This window comes from Ruditapes philippinarum, unplaced genomic scaffold, assembly GCF_026571515.1.
Source record: "Ruditapes philippinarum isolate M1 unplaced genomic scaffold, ASM2657151v2 ctg1934_1_1_1_1, whole genome shotgun sequence".
NCBI lineage: Eukaryota > Metazoa > Mollusca > Bivalvia > Venerida > Veneridae > Ruditapes > Ruditapes philippinarum.
In genome coordinates, this window is record NW_026859689.1 from 182,375 (window position 1) to 203,097 (window position 20,723).

The 20,723-nt window shown below is 31.1% G+C and overlaps 2 protein-coding genes across 2 annotated transcripts; both read left to right on the forward strand.

The window, feature by feature from the left end:
- The first annotated feature begins 4,542 nt into the window (after window positions 1–4,542).
- Window positions 4,543–7,113, forward strand: LOC132757530 (uncharacterized). Its single transcript, XM_060748839.1, has 2 exons — window positions 4,543–4,682; window positions 5,727–7,113. Exons 1-2 carry the CDS (start codon window positions 4,644–4,646, stop codon window positions 6,648–6,650), a joined length of 963 nt encoding a protein of 320 aa, XP_060604822.1. The 5' UTR covers window positions 4,543–4,643; the 3' UTR covers window positions 6,651–7,113.
- A 4,105-nt stretch (window positions 7,114–11,218) lies between these two features.
- Window positions 11,219–15,225, forward strand: LOC132757531 (uncharacterized). Its single transcript, XM_060748840.1, has 3 exons — window positions 11,219–11,608; window positions 11,992–12,078; window positions 12,462–15,225. The coding sequence occupies exons 1-3, from the start codon at window positions 11,302–11,304 to the stop codon at window positions 12,881–12,883; spliced, it is 816 nt and encodes a 271-aa protein (XP_060604823.1). The 5' UTR covers window positions 11,219–11,301; the 3' UTR covers window positions 12,884–15,225.
- Window positions 15,226–20,723: the final 5,498 nt, after the last annotated feature.

Here is a 20,723-nt window from a genome sequence, read left to right on the forward strand (position 1 = left end):
ATCAGTAAATGTATTCATTTTTCATATAGAAATGAATTCTATTAATATTGATCATGAATTATTAAGGGGAAGTAAATGTTAAAATACTGGTTATGTAAAGTTACCTAAGTTATCCCCCTTCATTTGTCAGAGTTTCCTTTTTTTGTATTCTATTGATAGGCATATCATAAAAGAAAATGTATTGTAGCTTAAATTGATAATGTTTGGTAAAGATAATCCAATTCTTGTGTATTATATACATGTATTCATATGCTTTTTAAGTAATTTCGTATCTCAAATTAAACATTCTCACATCACATTAACCATTATTTTGTAATTATATATATTCATGTCATGTGTCATTTATGTATTATATGTTGTATTTGTATATTTAATATGGTGATGAGCTTTTTATGCTTAAACCAAGTAATAAAGTTTCTGTTCTGTTCTGTTCTGCTAATTAGCTTCAGTTTCAGTTTATTTCTAGTAATATAGGCCTAAGGCCCAAAATACAACAATACAATCAAACAGTAGAGTGATAAATTGCAAATACATTTAATAGTAACTAGATGTAATGAATTGAATTTGTAAATACTTATACAGTATTTAGTTCTTCTTCCTTTCTTACATTCATTGCATAATATATATATATTTAGCAATAGATATTACTTCATTTATTATTGTTGATGACATGAGAGAATAAAATAAATGGTGGGAATCGTGATGAAACCATGTATCTTTAAAATAGACAGCTCTGATATTGTTATATAGTGAACATTCAAAGAAAAAAATGATATTCATCCCCAATAACATAAATACAAAAATGTATTTGTCTTTAGGCAATGAAAGCAATATCTTAGATCTCTATCTATTCCAATATGTCTACCTTTCTCTATCATAAGATTATGACATGAACAGCGAAAATTAGAAAAAGCTCTTCTATACTTATATGCTAAATCTAAACTTAAATATCGTTCAACATTAAGTAAAGTCTTAAAGTACTTGTAATAAAATGCTTTTGGAGAAGAATCAACAACATTATGCCAGTTTTGTAAATAACAATCAAATAAGCGTTGCTTAAACATATTAATGAAATTTAAGTAATCACCAACATCATGTGAGATCCATACGTATCCAAAACTAAATTGAAAAAGCATATCTTTAATGTTGCCAGTCTATGTTTTCCGTCCAGATTCGTGTAGTCGTTTTAACATCAAATAACAATGTTGTTGGTACCTATGATCTCCCATTCGTGTCAAGTATTTAACACAATTTGTCATATAGATAGTGCAGAGAGGTAATCTTCCACAATATTGTTTACAGAATTTAACTTGTACAGATTCAATCTTATCAACATAATTATAACCCCAGATTTCTGACGCATAACAAAATATAGGTTTTACCATTGAATAAAAAATTTTGAACATATCAATAGGATCAATGTGACCAAATTGTCTTTAAAAATTGAATATACAAGCAGAAGCTTTAATTCCTTGTAGTGCAAGCATCTCTTGTATTTTAGATCATACTAACTTTGGTGTGAAAAATACACCTAAATATTTGTAAAATAGGTTCATTAATAAACAACCATTTTCAGTTTGTTTCAAAACACCGCCATTTCTAAAAACAATGATTTTCGTTTTACTTAAGTTTATCTTCATCTTAACAGATTTACAATAATCTTCAATATAATTTATTTGCTGCTGTAGTAATATCAAAGATTTTTTAACTTATGATGTGATACAATTTCTTGATAATATATGCTCTGATTAAAAATCTATCACTTTTATTGTTAAAAATGTTGTTGTTTTTTTATTTAAAAAATGTCTGTTTACAAAGTATTGTTTGTTTTATCTTATAATTTTTAACTGTCATGTGTTGTATTGTATTGCTAAAACTCGTCACTTACTATTAATTTAACAGTTGTTGATAATAAATGTTTGTACTGTTCTGTGTCTTGCTTTTTAATCGTTCAAATTTGAAAAAAACTTGTTGATAATAAGCAGATAAAATATGTTTCAGTGTTCGTGTACTATGTTTTGTTTAATGAAGATTATGTTCTGTTCTGTTTGTTTTGATTACTACTATTTTAGCCTCATTCTATTACAAAATCATAATTTAATTATTCAATTAATTCTCTCATTCCTTTTATTATTTCATTATTTATATGCTATTAAAATTCTGGTATAAAACACGTTAAGGTAAGACTTATTCTTAACTAAATATGGGGCCGATTTGGTAATGTATTGTACATAAAGATTGTATTACTTTATTTTTATATGATTATCATTACTTTGTTTATAAAAATAAAAATTGGGTGTTGATCTTTTCTGCGATAAAAATCTTATCAAGATATTTGTGTCAAATTTATAATATTCTGTAGCCTGCTGACAACAGCAAACTGGAATTATAACAACAGTACTGGCACGTGCCCTCATGTATTCCATTTCACTGTGCCTATACCACGTAACGTTTTGTGATCTGCGTTAGTCTGCACTAACTGAAAACCAACAGCTAGTAAAGTCGGTCCAGGATTAATTTATCAAAGTTTGTTATTTTTATGGGATAATATATAAAAACGACATCAGTTTAATCAAATTAGAGAGAATAAATAAATAAATAAATAAATAAATAAATAAATAAATAAATAAATAAAAATGATCAGCTATAATGTAACAGTCAGTCCTCTCTCTCTAATATTGCCAGACCAGTTTCACCATGTGAGTAATCTGTTATATAGATGGTGAGACTGGTGTGGCAATATACTTGTGACAAAGGCTAACCATTTTCCTTTTAGCAGGTTAACGTTTGCAGAAGCCCTTGGACTATGTAAATGTCGGCCATTAACCCTCTATTGTAGTGGTGGCTCCCTTGGTCGGTATACAATATTTTTTTGCGGGGAAGGGAGTTTTAATTGCTTTGCGGATTGGGTTTTGTAATGAAATGGTTTCTAAAACAGTTTATTTTTTGCGTGCCCAAACAGTAAACACAAAATACAAAAATGATACAGATAGATCGAAATATAAATGAAGAAATACAAAATGACTCTGGTCGTTTAAGTTTTGAATGCAAAAAAAAAAAAAACGTGTAAAAAGGCACATTGCATGCCTCATTATGTGATACATTTTATATCTTATCAAACCGTACATCGACATTAACTCATCTAGACTTATAATTAACTGCATTTAACACGACATACTGCATATCATACGGTTAAAACGTGTGTGGGTTACAGGATAAATTTCAAGCGTCCTTATGTAAACGGTCGTTAGACATTATCTAGGCGTACGCCCTGGAATGCAGTGTGCGCAGTGATGCTGGAATCTGAAGGAAGTTAAGCCCAATGACAGAAAATTGTTCGTTATCTTCTCCACTCTCACTAATTAATGGTTTACCTTAGTTATGAGGCCCGAATCGAAATGAAAATATTGCAATACAATTCAGCTTTAAGAAGGCATATATAGAAAACATGTACTATTTTTATTAAGACAGAAGAAAAAAAAGTAACAATTTTCTGCATAAACTATTGTTTGTACTAACTAATGAATGCAGTAAGTAGGTTAATTGTTCAATAAACTGATACAACATTGATTTAAAAATATGTCAAAGTAAAATACTCACAGACAAGTTTGTTTGTTTCCGATTTTAACAGCAGTTTTGGTCATATCTCAAGCGGTTGATCCACCATGACTTTCCCACAGACTTTCCCGGATAATTAACCAGTATAGTTACCTATATTTCTCCGCATGCGACCGACTACTTATCCCGCATGATTTCTGAATCAGCGGTGAGAGAGACTCGATATTCGAGATCACGGAGCAATGAGGCCTCGCCCGAAGGATCCAACCATTTGCATATATATGTACGTTAATTCATGTTCCCAACATTATGTTCTGTGATATTCAGCTCCGAAATTTTCATCTACTTTTGTGAAAGCATAAATAAGATAAGTGAAAATATGTTAATCTACTGTACTTAAATTGACATCAATTCTGATGGAACTGGGCGATATTGTGCCGAGTTGGTATTATAACATGTTCGTATAAAACCTATAACAAGAGGCTTTCGGTTCACTGACAGTATCTTTTGTCAATAGAATGATTTTAAGACACATCGTATCGTATCGCTGATTTGCAACAGTTTGCAACTCACCACTGTAGGATTCGAATCCCTGCTAGAATTTTGGATTCGTTCATGTTAGGAAGTTGTTTAGCTAGTTACTTACCCGATGCTCTCTCTATTGAGTTATGCGGACAGACACAAAGATTAAAGTGTACTGTACGGGCTAAAACATCAACGGGCCAGTAATAGAAATCCTTTACTTCTGACAACAAAGAGCCTACTAGTATCTCAATTCAACATAATCTCCATCTAACATAAACAGCTTAAAGTAGACGAGTTTTATTTTAAGAATGTTAATCTATAATTTTGTAACTATTTAACAGATGTAAACTTTGACTATTCATATGAGATATAATATGTCTGTACGTTAATAAAATGTTCTTCTTCTTTTATTTCCAGAACCTTGCCTGGCCTCTAGATACACGGTAATCATATGTTAGTAATGCGGTCTAAAACTCGGGCTAGTCACATTATTAACCATAATATTACGTCATAATTTAACTTTAAAATGTTGAAAATGAATTTTAAAAACGAATTTAAAGATGAAATTTAGGAGCTCAGTTATGGATAAAAGCGTGAAAGTAAGTTTAATCATGTTATTGTGAGAATGTAAATGAAATCATTTATATTTTGAGTGAATCGTGCGATATTTAGGATTAAGTAAATGTCATACAACGGTTTACATTTAAATATTGTAGGTATATGCTTACCTAATTATTTCACATAATTATACAATATATAACTGTATAACAAAAGCATGATTACAAAATAAAAAAAGGAAAAAAAAAAAAAAAAAAAAAAACACGTACATTTAAACCACAGCATAATTACCAGCGTTTAATGAGAATCTTATAACATGGGATTCGAGATTCAAGTACATAGTAATTCTTTCCAAGAATTTAAACTATTTAAGTGATCATAGTGGTCATTTCTTATTTATTGTAGGCTTGTTGCATGTGTTAAGAAATACAAAAAAGTGTCAAAATAAATTAAATCAATAAATAAAATTAAAGTTTAAGGTTCTTTGACTTACTGCTATGGAACAATATTTCAGGACCGGTCAAATCTCTTGAAATACATCCTTGTAGTCTATGCAAATTTTACGGATGTTTTGTTTGGTTGGTTTTAAAATCAAAGCAACACTGTAATGTTCATATGACTTTCTATCTTCATTAGAGGAGGAAAAAACTCAGCTCGTCATATGGCGACTTCCTACTTATATTAGTGAAGAAAGAACTTAGGTCTCCATCTGTACATTATTTAAGGCACATGCTGATCCCCAAGTTGAACTATTATAAGCCTTCCGAAGGCTAGCTGGATATATTCCTCACATTTACATGAAGGAAGTTCCAGTCGCGATTTGAACCCTAGGGGCAAGTAAGTTAAAGTCCAGTCTTTAAAAATATAACAATGATCATTGCGGTTCTACAGACAAATACTCACACGTGTACATGTATATCGAATCTGTTTGTACAGCATACTTAAAGTTGATCGTGCTTTATAATATAATGTAACATGTTGGTCAAGTTTGGTCAATAGTAATAACAGTTATAAATCATACATGTATAAACTACATGTATATTAAACATTATGTCAAGACTATTCATATTCATTATGTTTTCCAGGCATGGACATTCATCATATGGATCTCCGTTTCACACACGCTAGCTGTTCATCAAAATATTTCAAACACTGTCCATCGTGTAGATAGCACATCTTCATCCGATACCAGCGATTTGCAAGAAGGGTCAAATTCGCTTTTCCCTTTCGTGAAACCTCAAACTAGAATGTCATTAAATGAAACGAGAAGTACATCACTGTCACATGACACCCCGGTGCCAACTGAGCCAACAACTAAACTGGAACAATCCGTTACTAAAACTGCTACCTTAAAACCAATCAGTGAAGAGACTAGTTTTTCTACAACAACACCAAAAACAACAACAACAACGACGACGACGAGTATACCCACAACAACACAATTGTCAACAACAATGACGCCTTCAAAAACGACCGTTAAAGTAACAACAACAACAACAAAGACTACAAAAATGGAAAATAAAGAAACAACAGAAACAGACAAAATTGCTCAAGCTACAGAGAAGTATTTGACAACAAATATACCAACCGCATACATAAATAGTTCCTTGCAAACGTCTTCAGCTGAGCCAAGAAATGAAAACACAAGTTCAAAAACTGCAGAGAATACTTTCGGAATGACGTCCGGATCGACAATTGCAACAAAATCCACTGAAGGTAGCACTCTGTCAGGTTTTAATTCAAACGAAACATCGCACAATGAACATCTAGTTGTCATGAACTCAACCGCTAATTCAACAGAATTATATGGCAACACTACAGATTCGAGTAGATTAACGCACACGCTTGCAGACGACTTTCAAGCGCCTGATTCGTTTTGGCCAATAGCGTTGGCGTTGACAATTAGCATACCGACAATTGTTGTATTAGCTATTACAATAGCTGTACTGTATAGAAGAAGAATAGCGAAACCAAGAAGCTTACTTTCAATGTATGGTCAGTTATCATAAATGTTTTAAGTAAGGACGGCATACGACTCATAGATATTACAGTGTAAAGAACACCACTTGGCAGTAAGCCAAGATTTTAACAAAAAAAGGAGAAAAAATAATTAGATAAAAGACCTGTTTCGTTGAATCATTACGTACCTTCGTGATCAAAGTAAGTTTATAGAAAAGTGTAAATATATAGCTTATTTGGATGTCTTGACGGGTGATCTATTGAAACGTTTTGAATTTGAAAAATAACGCTTCCAACTTGTTTGCCTCCCGCCCAGCTGATTCGGACCATCTTAAATAAAATGAATAATTCCATTTATTGTTATTATTTCTTAAGAAATAACACCTGTTATTTAAATACCGGTAAATTATTTATGATGATATTTGATAATTATGTTTAAAATGTTGTTACGAGTATTTCATATGTTAGTGCATGTACTTGTGTATATGTTTTACAATAAATATTTTGTTTGGACTCTTTGAGTTATCTTTAAAGAATGAAACAAATAATACATGCTGTATTAAAAGATGATAATTGTGCGTCGTTCTTATCTTCTGTATAAAAACAAGAACTATTTTAAATTTTAATGCTTCCTGATGAGAAGTTTACTATATCTTATACACATTTAGTGTTCAATACAGCACGTTCTCTTTTTTTACAAATACATGTACTTCCCTTCTTACTTTTTAAAGATGCTGATCACATCCTGTTTCATTCAGAAACTGTTGATACAATTTCGTTTCTCTGGGACAAAAACAATGTGCGCTTCGACCAAAATTTGATTTATATTTACACCATGTGGTAACTTATAGATTATAATTATATATGATGAGTAAGAAGGTTGATGAGTGGGCATAAACAGTTTTCACATCCTAGGTCACTGTGACCTTGACTTTCATGCATCGACGCCAAATTAATAGGGCCTTCTACACTATGAGGGTCATCATCATAATTGAGCCGCGTCATGACAAAACCAAAATAGTGCGTTTGCGACCAGCATGGATCCAGACCAGCCTGCGCATCCTCGCAGTCTGATCAGGATCCATGCTGTTCGCTTACCAAGTCTATTTCAAGTAGAGAAACTGATAACGAACAGCATGAATCCTGATCAGACTGCGCGGATGCGCAGGCTGGTCTGGATCCATGCTGGTCGCAAACCCATTATGTTGGTTTTGTCACGACGCGGCTCAAATGAAGTTTGAAGGCTGCGGTTTAAATAAATCTGTAGTTACTGAATGTCTTCTACTAATCAATATGGATGACAATCTTATTGTCCTTTTGCATTGGGAGATTGTAGAAATAATTACTAAAATAGTAAATAATTACAGGGGTATACTGTAACCTTAATCAGTAATTTTGGTGAATTATTTACTTGTTTATTAACTTTTTTTATTTCAAATAACTGCACTCGCACTCACATTTTAACAAATAAAGCAGGGGATAGGATAAATATTATGAGAAAAGTTAAATTCTGCCTCAATAGAAAAACACTAGAGACAATTTACATGTCTTTCATACGCCCATCGCTTGAATATGCTGATGTTATACGGGGAAATGCTCTAAAAAGTGAATTAGACGAACTAATTAAAATCCAAAACGAATGTGCTCGTATTGCTTTCGAATGTACAATACTTGTTTCACTCGAATCTTTCAAATGAAATTAACTGGAAATTTCTCGAAGAAAGGCAATAGAATGATCTTACTTATAAAATTCAAAACGGACTAGCTCTAGATTGTCTTTTCTCAATTCTCCCAACAACAACTAATGACAGGTATAACCTAAGAAATATTGACAACATTCCGGGTACATATGCCAGAACAACAATAATTTCAACTGATATTTTCTGACTGCAATAAGGAAATGGTATAATCTTCCACACGATGTCCACAACCTTCCCACTCTAACACAAAACACAACTATAAGAAAAACAAACAACACACACCTAATTATTATTTTTCTGGTGAAAGAAAACTTCAAATTCTTCATACAAGACGTCGAACAAAGTGTTGTTCTTTAAATTACCATTTGTGTTTGAAAAACATATCTGCATCGCCATTATGCCTTTGTGGCCAAATGGAAAATAGCTATTATTTCTTCTTCGTGTGTCTACAGTTTGACACTGCTCGACAAAGTTACTTCGCAACTTAAATAATGTTGACATTGATTTAAATGTGCTACTTTTAGGCAACACAGACCTTTCTGACCAAACTAATACATAATGTTTCACACGCACACACATCCAAGAGACAAAAAGATTCATTTAACTTTTGTAATCAAGTGAATAATGAAAACATATTGAAGTTGTTATCGACTTTGATTATCTAGGGATTGTGTTTATTTATAGGGATCTTTTATTTAAATATACAGTGCTTACTAGGGAAAGGTTTAAAAGCTATGAGCATTTTATTGAATAAGATTAACAAATATTAACACATTGTTGACAAATTTCATTTCAATACATATCCAACTTGTGATGTTGTAAACATCCACAACGAACCGGAGTTTACTAAAGACAGTACTGTTGTTGTCACAAGTGACACGATATCACTTTAACAGTAACATAATCAATTGTATTTTATTTTCAAACTTGTTTACTACCATTTAAATGTATCATGTTCACTGTGGTATTCTTTTGTCTTTCTTTCTTATTATTATTGTTATCAATATATTATTTACCTCACGCTTTTTATTGTTAAATCTTGTTATTAAACTTGTCAAAAATTTCAATTTATGCTATTATTTTATCTTCAACAAAAACTTAAAATACCCGACAAAACTAAAAGTAAACAAATCTTGATTATTCTTTGCATACTAATTGTCATTGTATGTCAATTGTTATTTCCCTTGTATGTGTCACACTTGATATTTGACATAGAGACATGCCTTGGTTAGTAACAATCGACTTGTGCTTTCGTTGTCGATCACATGGTAAAATGCATACTTGCACATGTATATGTGTCTATATCTGACATAACTATACCTGACATTTCAATTTCAATGAACTCTAATTCTGTGGAATTTAAAAAGTAGCAATAATGACATTGCAATTTTCGATAGAAGGCACTACGTAACATTAGGTTACATAATACAGATGTATAAAGTTAGCATTGAAAATAAGTATAACGAACAGTAACGACGCAAAAATAAGCTAAGAAAGAAATGCGACTTCCAATGCTTACATATTTTGAACTCCGTCATACGTTTTTTCTGATTACAAACATGCCAATTAGACTCTCCCTAAGTTGTTTACGATATAATATTGTATCATATGATTATAATACTAACCACAAATCTTAATTTTCGTCCTAATTTATCTTACCATGAACTGTAATTTCATGGTTCCGTTCAGTACTTACACAGAATGATGAAAACACTGCCAATTATAATACCATATACTTGAACTGTCAATATAAGGCAATTACAATTAAGCATGTTATTTTGCTGTTTCCTAAGTATCTTAAGTATAAAAAAAACAAACACGTGATATATCTGGTTTCAGTAATTAATTAAAGCAATAACAATCCCTCCACGAAAACTCGTTAACTCAATACAATAATGTTAATAAAGGGATAGTTCAAAAGTTTTAACGCTCCATTCACTTTCAATTTAGCATGTATTGACGAATATTTTCTATTCTTATCATTTTAGATATTGTAAAAACTTCAAAATGTATGGGTAACTTTGAACATGGCGTTATATGTATGTTTGAAAATATTTATTTTGGATTTGGTGGCACTGATTCCTGAAACAAGTAGGGATAATAACAATAATATATTTTTATGTAATAGAGTAGAATATAAAAATAGCACTACCTTTGTAAGGCAATCTACTTATACAAGCATGTGTTTGACTTCTTTAAAGTATGATGCCTTTACCTCTTATATTTGCTGATCGGAAGTCTCTAAAATATTAATAGTCGCTTGACTGCCATTGCTTTGATTAAATACAAGTCTTTTTTCTATACTGATACTGCAATTGTTATTACTATATTTTTACCGCTATGATTCCATCGTTATATCAAAACAGTTAAATGGACATCACTATTATCTTAGTGCAAATATTGGGATCGCTACGTTATCAATGCTATGATGCCATTGCTATGTTAAAATTGTTGTTATGTAGTCACCGCTATTTGACATTGCTGTCGTAAACTGCTAAGTTGAAATCATTTTCATGTCGATGCCTTGTTTAAACTGATATGTGGCCATGATTATTTTGTCATCTCATTGTCACGATTGCTATGTTTTCATCGATATTTTGTACATTGTAAATACCTTACTGTGATCGGTATGTTACTGTTGTTATGTTGACGTCTCTAAGTCATTGATGCTATGTTACATAGACGATTTGTCGTCAAAGTTGCCATAACGGCGTTGTTATATATATGTTGTCATTGTTTTGTTGTCTTTGAAATGAAGGTATTTTCTGCTTTATGAATGTGATTGATCTCTATTTATACGTAAAAAGAAGAAAGAAAAACATGTTCGCTGAAATTTATAAAGTAACATTAATCATGTTTCAAATGTTGTTAGTTTGATTTGCACATTTTTGAACGTCCCTTTTCCTTTTTGTGTCAGGGATTTTGGCTTAAAGTGGCTTTAAGAAACAAAATGAAATCTTTTTCATAAGTCTACTAATTATTGCATGTAAAGAAAGTAAAAATGTTTTCTTCTGTTTTCTTTGCGTTTTCTGCAATACTTTTTCTCTTTGAACCACGTGTCTCCATGGCAACTGAACCCGTTTGTTCAAAGTTTTCGTACGAAGAAAAACTCCTTGAGAAAATGATACGCACAGAGATTAAAGTAGAAACAATGCAGAACGAAATAAAGAAAACGGAAGAAACTGTCTTACATACTCTTGTAAACATTGAGAAAACAGCTACTGAGAATCAAAATAAGTTTGAGGACTTAAGAAATAATATAACGGGAGAGATTGTGACGAAATTTGAGGAATTACAGAAGAAAGAAGGTGAGTTTTACTGATTTTTATACGTATCTTACAAATGAAGCAACATATGTGTCAAATATGAATAAGACCGACTTTATCACTCACTTTCTAACCAAGAATTTGCATTCATGTTTGCCCTAAATATTACTGTATATAATATTATTAATACAAATTCTGTACATCGGATGTAAATTCATGTAATTGTTATTTGATTTTGTGAGTATAAATTGTACGGTATTGATATAGAATACAGAAATAAATCGTAGATGTGATGTCAATATTTATATATACTCTCTAACTGCAATGTTCTCAGTTATAACCTGTCATTTTTGAAAACTTTTATATAAATGCGCATTGAGTTTGTGTGTATGATATTTTGATACATACAATTATTTTTGTTTCAGAAAATTTTGAAATCAAATTTGAAGAGCTGAAAAACAACTTCAAGACAGAAATGAAGAACGAAATAAACATCCTGGCTGAAACTAAAAGTAATTGTATTTTTGAGTAAAATCTGTAGTAAAATCTGTAGATAGTCTGTATCTGCATATGTACGTGCGCAATGTGACAGTGTAAATGCATACTTATGCCGATGCAATCTTTGGACCAAAAACTTTGATCCCCTTATTGAATACGTTCATAATAAAAAAAGAAGCAACAACTAATTACACTGCTGATTTTTGGGCATTCATATTTCTTTGCATTTATTCTATATTAATATTTGAAAATAAATTTTTAGGTAAAACCAGTGCCTATTCAGCAACGTTATTCGCTATATCTATTAACTATTCTGAATTGTTGATAAAAAGATATGTAATTTCTATAATTGTTTTGGTAATTTAACATTTTGTGATTTTTATATCTTTTTTTCCAGAAAAGTTACTACAGCCGACTGTCGCATTCCATGCTCACAATGTCAAAGATTTGATTCTTGACCGTACGCACGAGATCCTTGTATTTGAAAGCGTGATAACAAACGAGGGATCCGGATATAACAATTCCACGGGAGTCTTCACAGCTTCTATTGAAGGCGTGTATCTGTTTACTGTCCATGTATGTGCTTATAATGGAAAATATTCAACTATTGGACTTGTCTTGGACGGTACATTTGTTGCAAAATCGATAAATTACAATAGTCATTCATATAGTTGTGGATCGGTATCAGCCATTGTTAAACTTGAAACCGAGAGACAGGTCTGGGTGGCATGTACAAGTGGACATACCAATCGTCACGTATTACATGTAGAAAATGTCTATATCATGAACTCGTTCAGTGGAGTTCTTATAAGTAAATAGAAATCGAAACATTTTTAAAGAAGTTGATAAGAAAATATTTATGCATATTAAGATTTTTAAAGAAGTTGATAAGAAAATATTTATGCATATTAAGACTTCCTATTTGTGATAAAGTATTCAAGTCTATAAAATGTTCATTTCCAGCACAAAACAGGCAATTATACCCAGCAAGTGCTTAGTTTTCACTCCGCATAATATATATAATTAGATGCTGCAAAATTATCTATAAAAACCAAAGGTGACGAGGTTTGACGAGTGTTGTTTTTTAAAGTCTCAATTTTGAAATTAAAATAAACCTTTTTATCGGCGTTATCATATGTATAATACGATTGAGTTATTGTGACTGAAAATCTGTAAAACATGTTAACAGAACTATTTGCTTATCATCACGTTAAATGTTTAGAACATGTCTTTTCTTAAACTTTTATTTTGAACTGATTGTCGTATATCTACCGAATAGAAATTTTTACAAATCTGTTACATTATAAACAGCAATTATATTTTGTCATTACTTTCTTTATCGTTTCATTTTATATAGCTCTTTTCTACTTCTACTTTATAATAGTTTATTCAATTCAAAATTCATGTGTAAAAATATATTATTTTAACTGTAATTTGGACATGGAATGCCGAATGTTAAACTTAATGAACCAAAAATTTGCGTTCGTAAATAAAAACATACAATAGAAATCTAAGTCTTTCTTTACAGGGGTCTTTCAAATAGAGTAGTTTCCAATTGAAAAGCCCAGTAAATACTGAGTTCGAAATTAAACATTAAGACGACATTCGACATGACAAATTGACGTGTGCCTTTAGCACGATATTCTAGGTAACATTAGAACGTGAGAAATTGATTACATTTGTATGCAAAGATTATTTATTATTATTTGATCAACTGTAAACCAACTCGAGTATCTTATCAATAATTTTTGCAAGGCTTTAGACGATGACCTGGAGGTGAGGGTCGTATTGTTTGATATAAGTAAAAGCATTTGATGAAGTTTGGCACCAAGGTTTTTTAGTGAAGCTTCATGTCTCTGGAATTCTGTGTTACATTTGCATCTAGAGTCCCTAAGGATCAATTCTCTTCTATTTCTTGTATATATCAACGATATTGTTCAAGATATTGGTTTCAACATCAATCTTTTTGCATATGACACTAGTCTCCATCTGATAGTCGCAACACCTACTGACACACATGATACCATACAGACTGACATACAAAAGATTTGTTTTTGGGGAGATACATGGCTAGTTCATTTTAATGATCATCTCAAGAAGAATTAATAAAGTACATCACACACCTTTCTCCATGTATTGCCAACAAAGCCCTCAAGTTTCTGACTACAAACATCTAGGGGTGTTTTTTTTCTGACGATGTCTCTTGGCATTCCCATATCAATTATATAAAAGAAAAGACATAGGAATAGAAATAGAATAAACATGGTGCGTAAACTTAAATTCAAACTAGACCGCAGGCTTTAGAAATCACATATACAGCCTTCATTCGTCCTATTATTGAATATGCTGATGTAATGTTGGGAGAATTGTACATCCTACGACAAACAAGAATTAGACAAAATTCAAAATAAAGCAGCACGAATTGTGACGGGTGCAACAAAGCTGGTATCGTTAGCTGTCTTATACAATGATGTAAATTGGGAATCACTTTCTGATATTAGAAGGAAGCATAAGCTTATTTAACTTTATAAAATGAAAAATTGTCTCACCCAACCCTGCCTATCATCTATTGTACCAGATCTTGTTGGTCTGAACACTACATATAACTTACGTAATTCTCTGAATACTGATAAAATTCGTACAAGAACTTTTCTATACTATAACTCCTTTCTACCAACGGCACTTCGTGAATGAAATTTCTACCGATTAAAACCCGTTAGCTACAGTCATTAAATTCTTTCAAAAGCTCTTTGAACGTAGACAAAATTAAAACTACCCGACACTTCTATTATGGAGATAGACGGTCACAAATTCTTCATACAAGACTTAGAACGAAATGCAGCTCTCTTAATTAAAAAACATAGTATCATCTCCATAATGTAGTTGTGGCCTAATTGAAGACAACCATCACCTTTTCTTTATTTGCGAGCATTATTGCACTTTTTCAAACTTTGACTCCAAGATGTTCCATTGATCTTCGAATCTTTGTATATGCAGATCCGTCAAAAGGTTATCAAACAAATACATGTATATAATATACATATAATATTTTTCTGGTTAGCTTGAAATAGTTATTTTCTAGACTACTGCTAAATTTGCTTTAAGTGTCAGTTTAAATATAAAAATACTGTCTTATTTTTTGTCTGTTTTTCCTTTGCTTAGTATTTATCTGAAAATTGTCTTATTAAGTTGCATTTCTATTTTGTTTTCTTTTCTTTTTTCATTGTTTATGTTTAAATGAAATCTTGCAATATACTTACTTTATAATCTAATTAAAATAGCTATCCTGCAATATATGTTTGTATTTTGTTATCTAGGGAGATAACCCCTTTACATTTTAAGTAACTATTATATACATATAAAATGTAATATATGTAAAGTATTAAAATAAATAATTATGTTTAAAACTAAGCATGCATGCTGATTGTAGAAAGGATAAAAAGATAGAATATACAAGAAGAAATGTTGTTTATCATGTATTGAAACAGATTTATTGACATATCATGTTCACAAGTCTGCACACAGATTACCATACAGTATCTCATCAATTGACACATGTTGATAATTTCCATTTACACATCACGAAACTAGATATCCATAAATAATTTAATCTTTCTTAAAGACTAAAGTAACTTAATATATTATACATGTAATTTCTGTTTGATTTTTTTGTTTTATTTGTGGAAAGTACATAGTATTTAGAGTGTCTAATGTAACAATAGAATACAAGACAAAAGCGGAATGTTTAATCCTCATCACCATTATCGTCATCAGGTTCTAAATTGTAATCATACTCATCATCGTCGTCGTCGTCATTTTCATCATCATCATTTATCAAGTCCAAGTGATAAAACCATAGACTGTTCTATCAACTTTTAATAGAAATCTGTGCAAAACATATTTGCACCATTCTCGGCACAAAGGTGCCGGTCATATAAGTCTTATACATTCATGTAAATGGAATAATAAGCATTCACATGCACTTTGGACAAAGAATACCACAGCAATAAGCCAAGGAGTCTCAATTTTGTTGCTCGAATTGCCTTGATTCGAACAGGATTTTAAATTTTCAAATATTTACCATGTTGTATCACATGTAAAAGACTTGAGGACGAATTTCATCTATTCTTTGAACGCAAATTGTATAATTCTATTAGGAAACGATCTACAACAAATAGTACGTATTAAACTCCAACATGTATAATACTTCAGATTTGATAAACCCTCATTCAGAACAAATTGGAAAATTTAGCAATACTTATCAACAAAGCATTCGAGAGTCGATAAAAAGTCAAAATAAGTTTATAATTTGATATAATTCTTTGAATTTAGTTCGAGTGAAAGACAAGTAAGTTCCGTGGCATAAAAATTATAACTATCCATCTTACTTTACCCGTAACGTTCTTTTGTTAAAGAGTAAGGCAGTCTTTTTACATTTTTTGGCAGATTTGTATCTTAAACATTAACAATATTAACTATTGGTCATCAAGCACTATCTTAACAGTCAATCTTCTGAAGTATATAGTCAGTTCAACTTGACAATAAAAATAAAAAGAGCATAATGTCACTTTAACACTTACATAAACATTTTCCTATTTTCAAACTTTAGTACCATTTGATATCCATCTGACTTTACCTGTAACGTTCTATTGATAAAGAGTAAGGCAGTCTTTTGTATATTTTAGGCAGATTTGTGTTTAAATCATTTTATTGGTCAATCACTATCATAGAGACAACCTTCTGAAGTATTTATTCAAAATATCACAACTTGACAATGAAAAAGACATGAGCATAATATCACTTTAACACTAATAGAAACATTTTCCAATTTTCAAACTTGTTTAGTACCATTTAAATTTATCATGTTCACTGTAATTTGTTTTTCTTCTTACTATTACTACTTTATTTCCCTTACTTTTTTATCAATAAATCTTGTTGTTAAACGAGTAAGAATTTTCCATTTGTGTTACAGTAATATGTAGCGAAAACTAAAGGTAAACAAATCTTGATTATTGTTTGCATAGTAATTGGCATTGTTATCTCGCTAATTCGTGTCATACAAATATATCAATCGTCTTGTACTTTCATTTTCGATACAAGGTAATCTGTCAATATTTGTATGTGTGTCTATGTCTGATATAATAAAACCTGACATAACCAAATATAAACTTAATTCTTTGGAGTTTTAGCAATATTGTCTAGTATTAGCAACAATGTTATTGCAATTTCATTTCAGTAAAGGCACTATGTTACATTAGATTACATAAAAACGTAAATATGTTTATGGTTAGCATTTAAAATAATTTTAATGGATGAGAACGGGAACAAATTTCATATATAAAAGCAGTATAAAAGACAAAATAAAAAAAAATAAACTTTAAATTTGGTAATTTATTTCTTACATTTGTATCTTCTACAGAAAATTAATTATTTAGTAGTACACAGTGGGTTATGTATGTATTTATTGCTGTGCATGAAAGCTATAAATAGATATGATCTTCACATCGCGCTATGGTAATAAATAACGAAATTGAGATTTTTGCAGGAAATGAAATGCAAACATATTCAAACATAAATTGCACTTTTCATAAAGCTTTTATATCTTTGACTCGCATGAACATGATGTTAGTGAATTTCCTCATATCTGTCTGAAATTCAAGTATCAGTCTTCAATTGATAAATAATGTTCACTTTAACAACATGCCATGCAAATTTATTCATGATTTTGTCAACGCGTATTTATAACAAAAAATCGTGAATTCGGTCTTTTTGAAATTCATCGCAATTTTTCATTTTAGTATGTGTGTACTTCTTCCAGTTTTTATCTGGGACTTTGAATATTTCTATTGTATCTTAACTCCCAGGTATTAAAAGAAACCATTTTACTAAATTTTTACAATATTAGTCCCTTTTATTGCTATTTTTATATTCTGGTTGTACATTTGCTACAATCATAATAATAAAAAACAGACTTTGTTCATTTTAACGACTGTTTTGTATGTTCCAATGAAAATACATTTAATATTCTTATCTCTAGCAAGCCTACCAAAGTTCATGATCGTCCGCCCATTCATCTATGATAGTGAAAAATTGCTGTTTTCATTGAAAAGCCTCTTGTTACAAGTTAAATTGCTATGAAACTATGAAAAAGACTTCAATACTGTTCAAACTTGGCATAAATGTTGACTGGACCATAGCATTTGTAACGGCATATTCAATCTTTAATTTCATGTTACCATGGCAACGAAGGGGCATCTCAAAATTGCCAAAAATCACTATTTTGCGTTGATTTTGCCATCAAAACTGATTTCAAAGTGCTGCAATTTCTCAATGGATTGAGATAGAGTCAAAGGCTTTCAGCGTTTGTTACACGTTACCTTAAGGTCGACCTGAGGCCATTTTAGCCTCTCACACGTCAAATTATTTTTTGGAGATGAGGTGTCTGACGACCCCCTTCAAACACCCTAGAGGAAGGAGGCACATCCCCCCTTGATGTTTCTATTTTTCTATTTGACAAAGGGATGGCGCCGAAAAAGTGATCACCTTTTTAACACCATTTCGCTAACAAAAACAAGTGTTTAGGGTCTAAATAGGGCATTTTTCACAATTTGAGGTCTCAAAGGGGGGAGTTTTTCCATGTTAAAACATGGCCTTACACATACTTTTAAAGAAAAATTGTTGGTTTGCGGTATTTATTTTTATTAATATACTAGCATGTATTCTTCTATTTTTTCTCATTACATTAGATATTGCAAAATGTATTGAGTACTTTTGAACATGGCGTTATATGTATGTTGGAAAATATGTTTTTTGGATTTGGTGGCAATGATCCCTGAAACGAGTTGGGATAATAACAATAATAGAGTTTTATATACTGGAATATAAATAGTATCCTACTTATGCAAGTATGCGTATGACTTGTTTCAAGAAAGATGCTTATACATGCCTCTATATATCTACTGATCGTTAGTCTCTTAAATATTAATAGCTTTGTTGCCATTGCTGTGTTTCAATATATGTCTTTTTTATTCTATTCTGATACTGCTATTGTTATTTCGTTATATTTATAAAGTTATATTGACATCAATATAGCCGAAGTGCAAATTGGCATCAATGCTATGATGTCATTGTTATGTTAAAATTGTTGTTATGTAGTCACCATTATTTTGACATTTCTTTCGTTTACTGCTAAGTTGTAAACAATTTCATGTCGATGCCTTGTTTAAACTGATATGTGGTCATGGCCATGTTGTAATCTCTATGTCGTGATTGTTTTGTTTTCTTCGATATTTGTACAGTGTCATTACGTGTTGTGGTCGATATGTTGCCGATGCTATGTTGTCGTCTCTATCTAATTTTTGCTATGTTACATAGATGATTTGTCATCAAAGTAGCCATTACTGGGTTTTCATTGATATGTTTTCATTGCTTTGTTGTCATTGAAATAAACGTATTTTCTGCTATATGAATGTGATTGATATCTATTAAAACGTAAACAGAATAATAAAACTTATTGTATACCTATAAATTTTCTCCCTAAAATACACACAGTTATTGAAGCGCAAATACGCTTCCACGGATAGAAATTTCTGTATTATGTTAGTGACAAATACGGTACCATATATGGAAGTGACGGACTATTTTTGACGTTGCTTCCGATCTTGGCTTTGTATAACGTTGCATTTGGAAACGGGAACAAAAATTATTAAAGGCGTGGCTGGTTTGCAAGAATTCGTATTCATCCGTCAGTCATGAATTTATTTCTTGATAACTACATTTCATTTACTGAATAAAACAAAAAGGTACGAGTATATAATAAAAAGGAAAATTATGTTGTAGTAGCTTTCTGAGACTATGTATTTTTCTACTCGCAACGTTGGAAAATTGATATTTCGCTCGACCTTCGGTCTCGCGAGATATCAATTTTCCACCTCTGCTCGTAACAAAGCCGCAAAATACAAAGCCACAGAAAGCTACTACAACATAATATTCCGTATATATCTGCTGTAATTTATAAAGTAACATTGAGCATGTTACAAGATGATTACTGTCATGATATTTGATCAGCTTTGGATTGCACATTTTTGATCGTCCCTTTTTCTTTTTGTGTCAGAGTTTGATGGCTTTAAGTGGCTTTTAGTTACAAAATGATATAATACATATATATAAGTTTACATATAAAATTGCATGTAAAGAAAGTTAAAATGTTTTTTACTGTTTTTTTTGCGTTTTCTGTAATATTTTTTCTCTTTGGTCCACGTGTCTCCATGTCAACTGAACCCGTTTGTTCAAAGTTTTCGTACGAAGAAAAACTCCTTGAGAAAATGATACGCACAGATATTAAAGTAGAAACAATGCAGAACGAAATAAAGAAAACGGCAGAAACTGTCTTAAATACTCTTGAAGACTTTGAGAAAACAGCTGCTGAGAATCAAAATAAGTTTGAGGACTTCAGAAATAATATAACGGGAGAGATTGTGACGCAATTGAAAGAATTACAGAAGAAAGAAGGTGGGTTTTACTGATTTTTTGTATACGTATCTTACAAATGGAGCAAGATATTTGTCAAATAAAAATTAAGACTTACTTTATCACTCACATTCTCACCAACAAATTGTATTCATGTTTGCCTTAAATATAACTGTATATAATATTATGA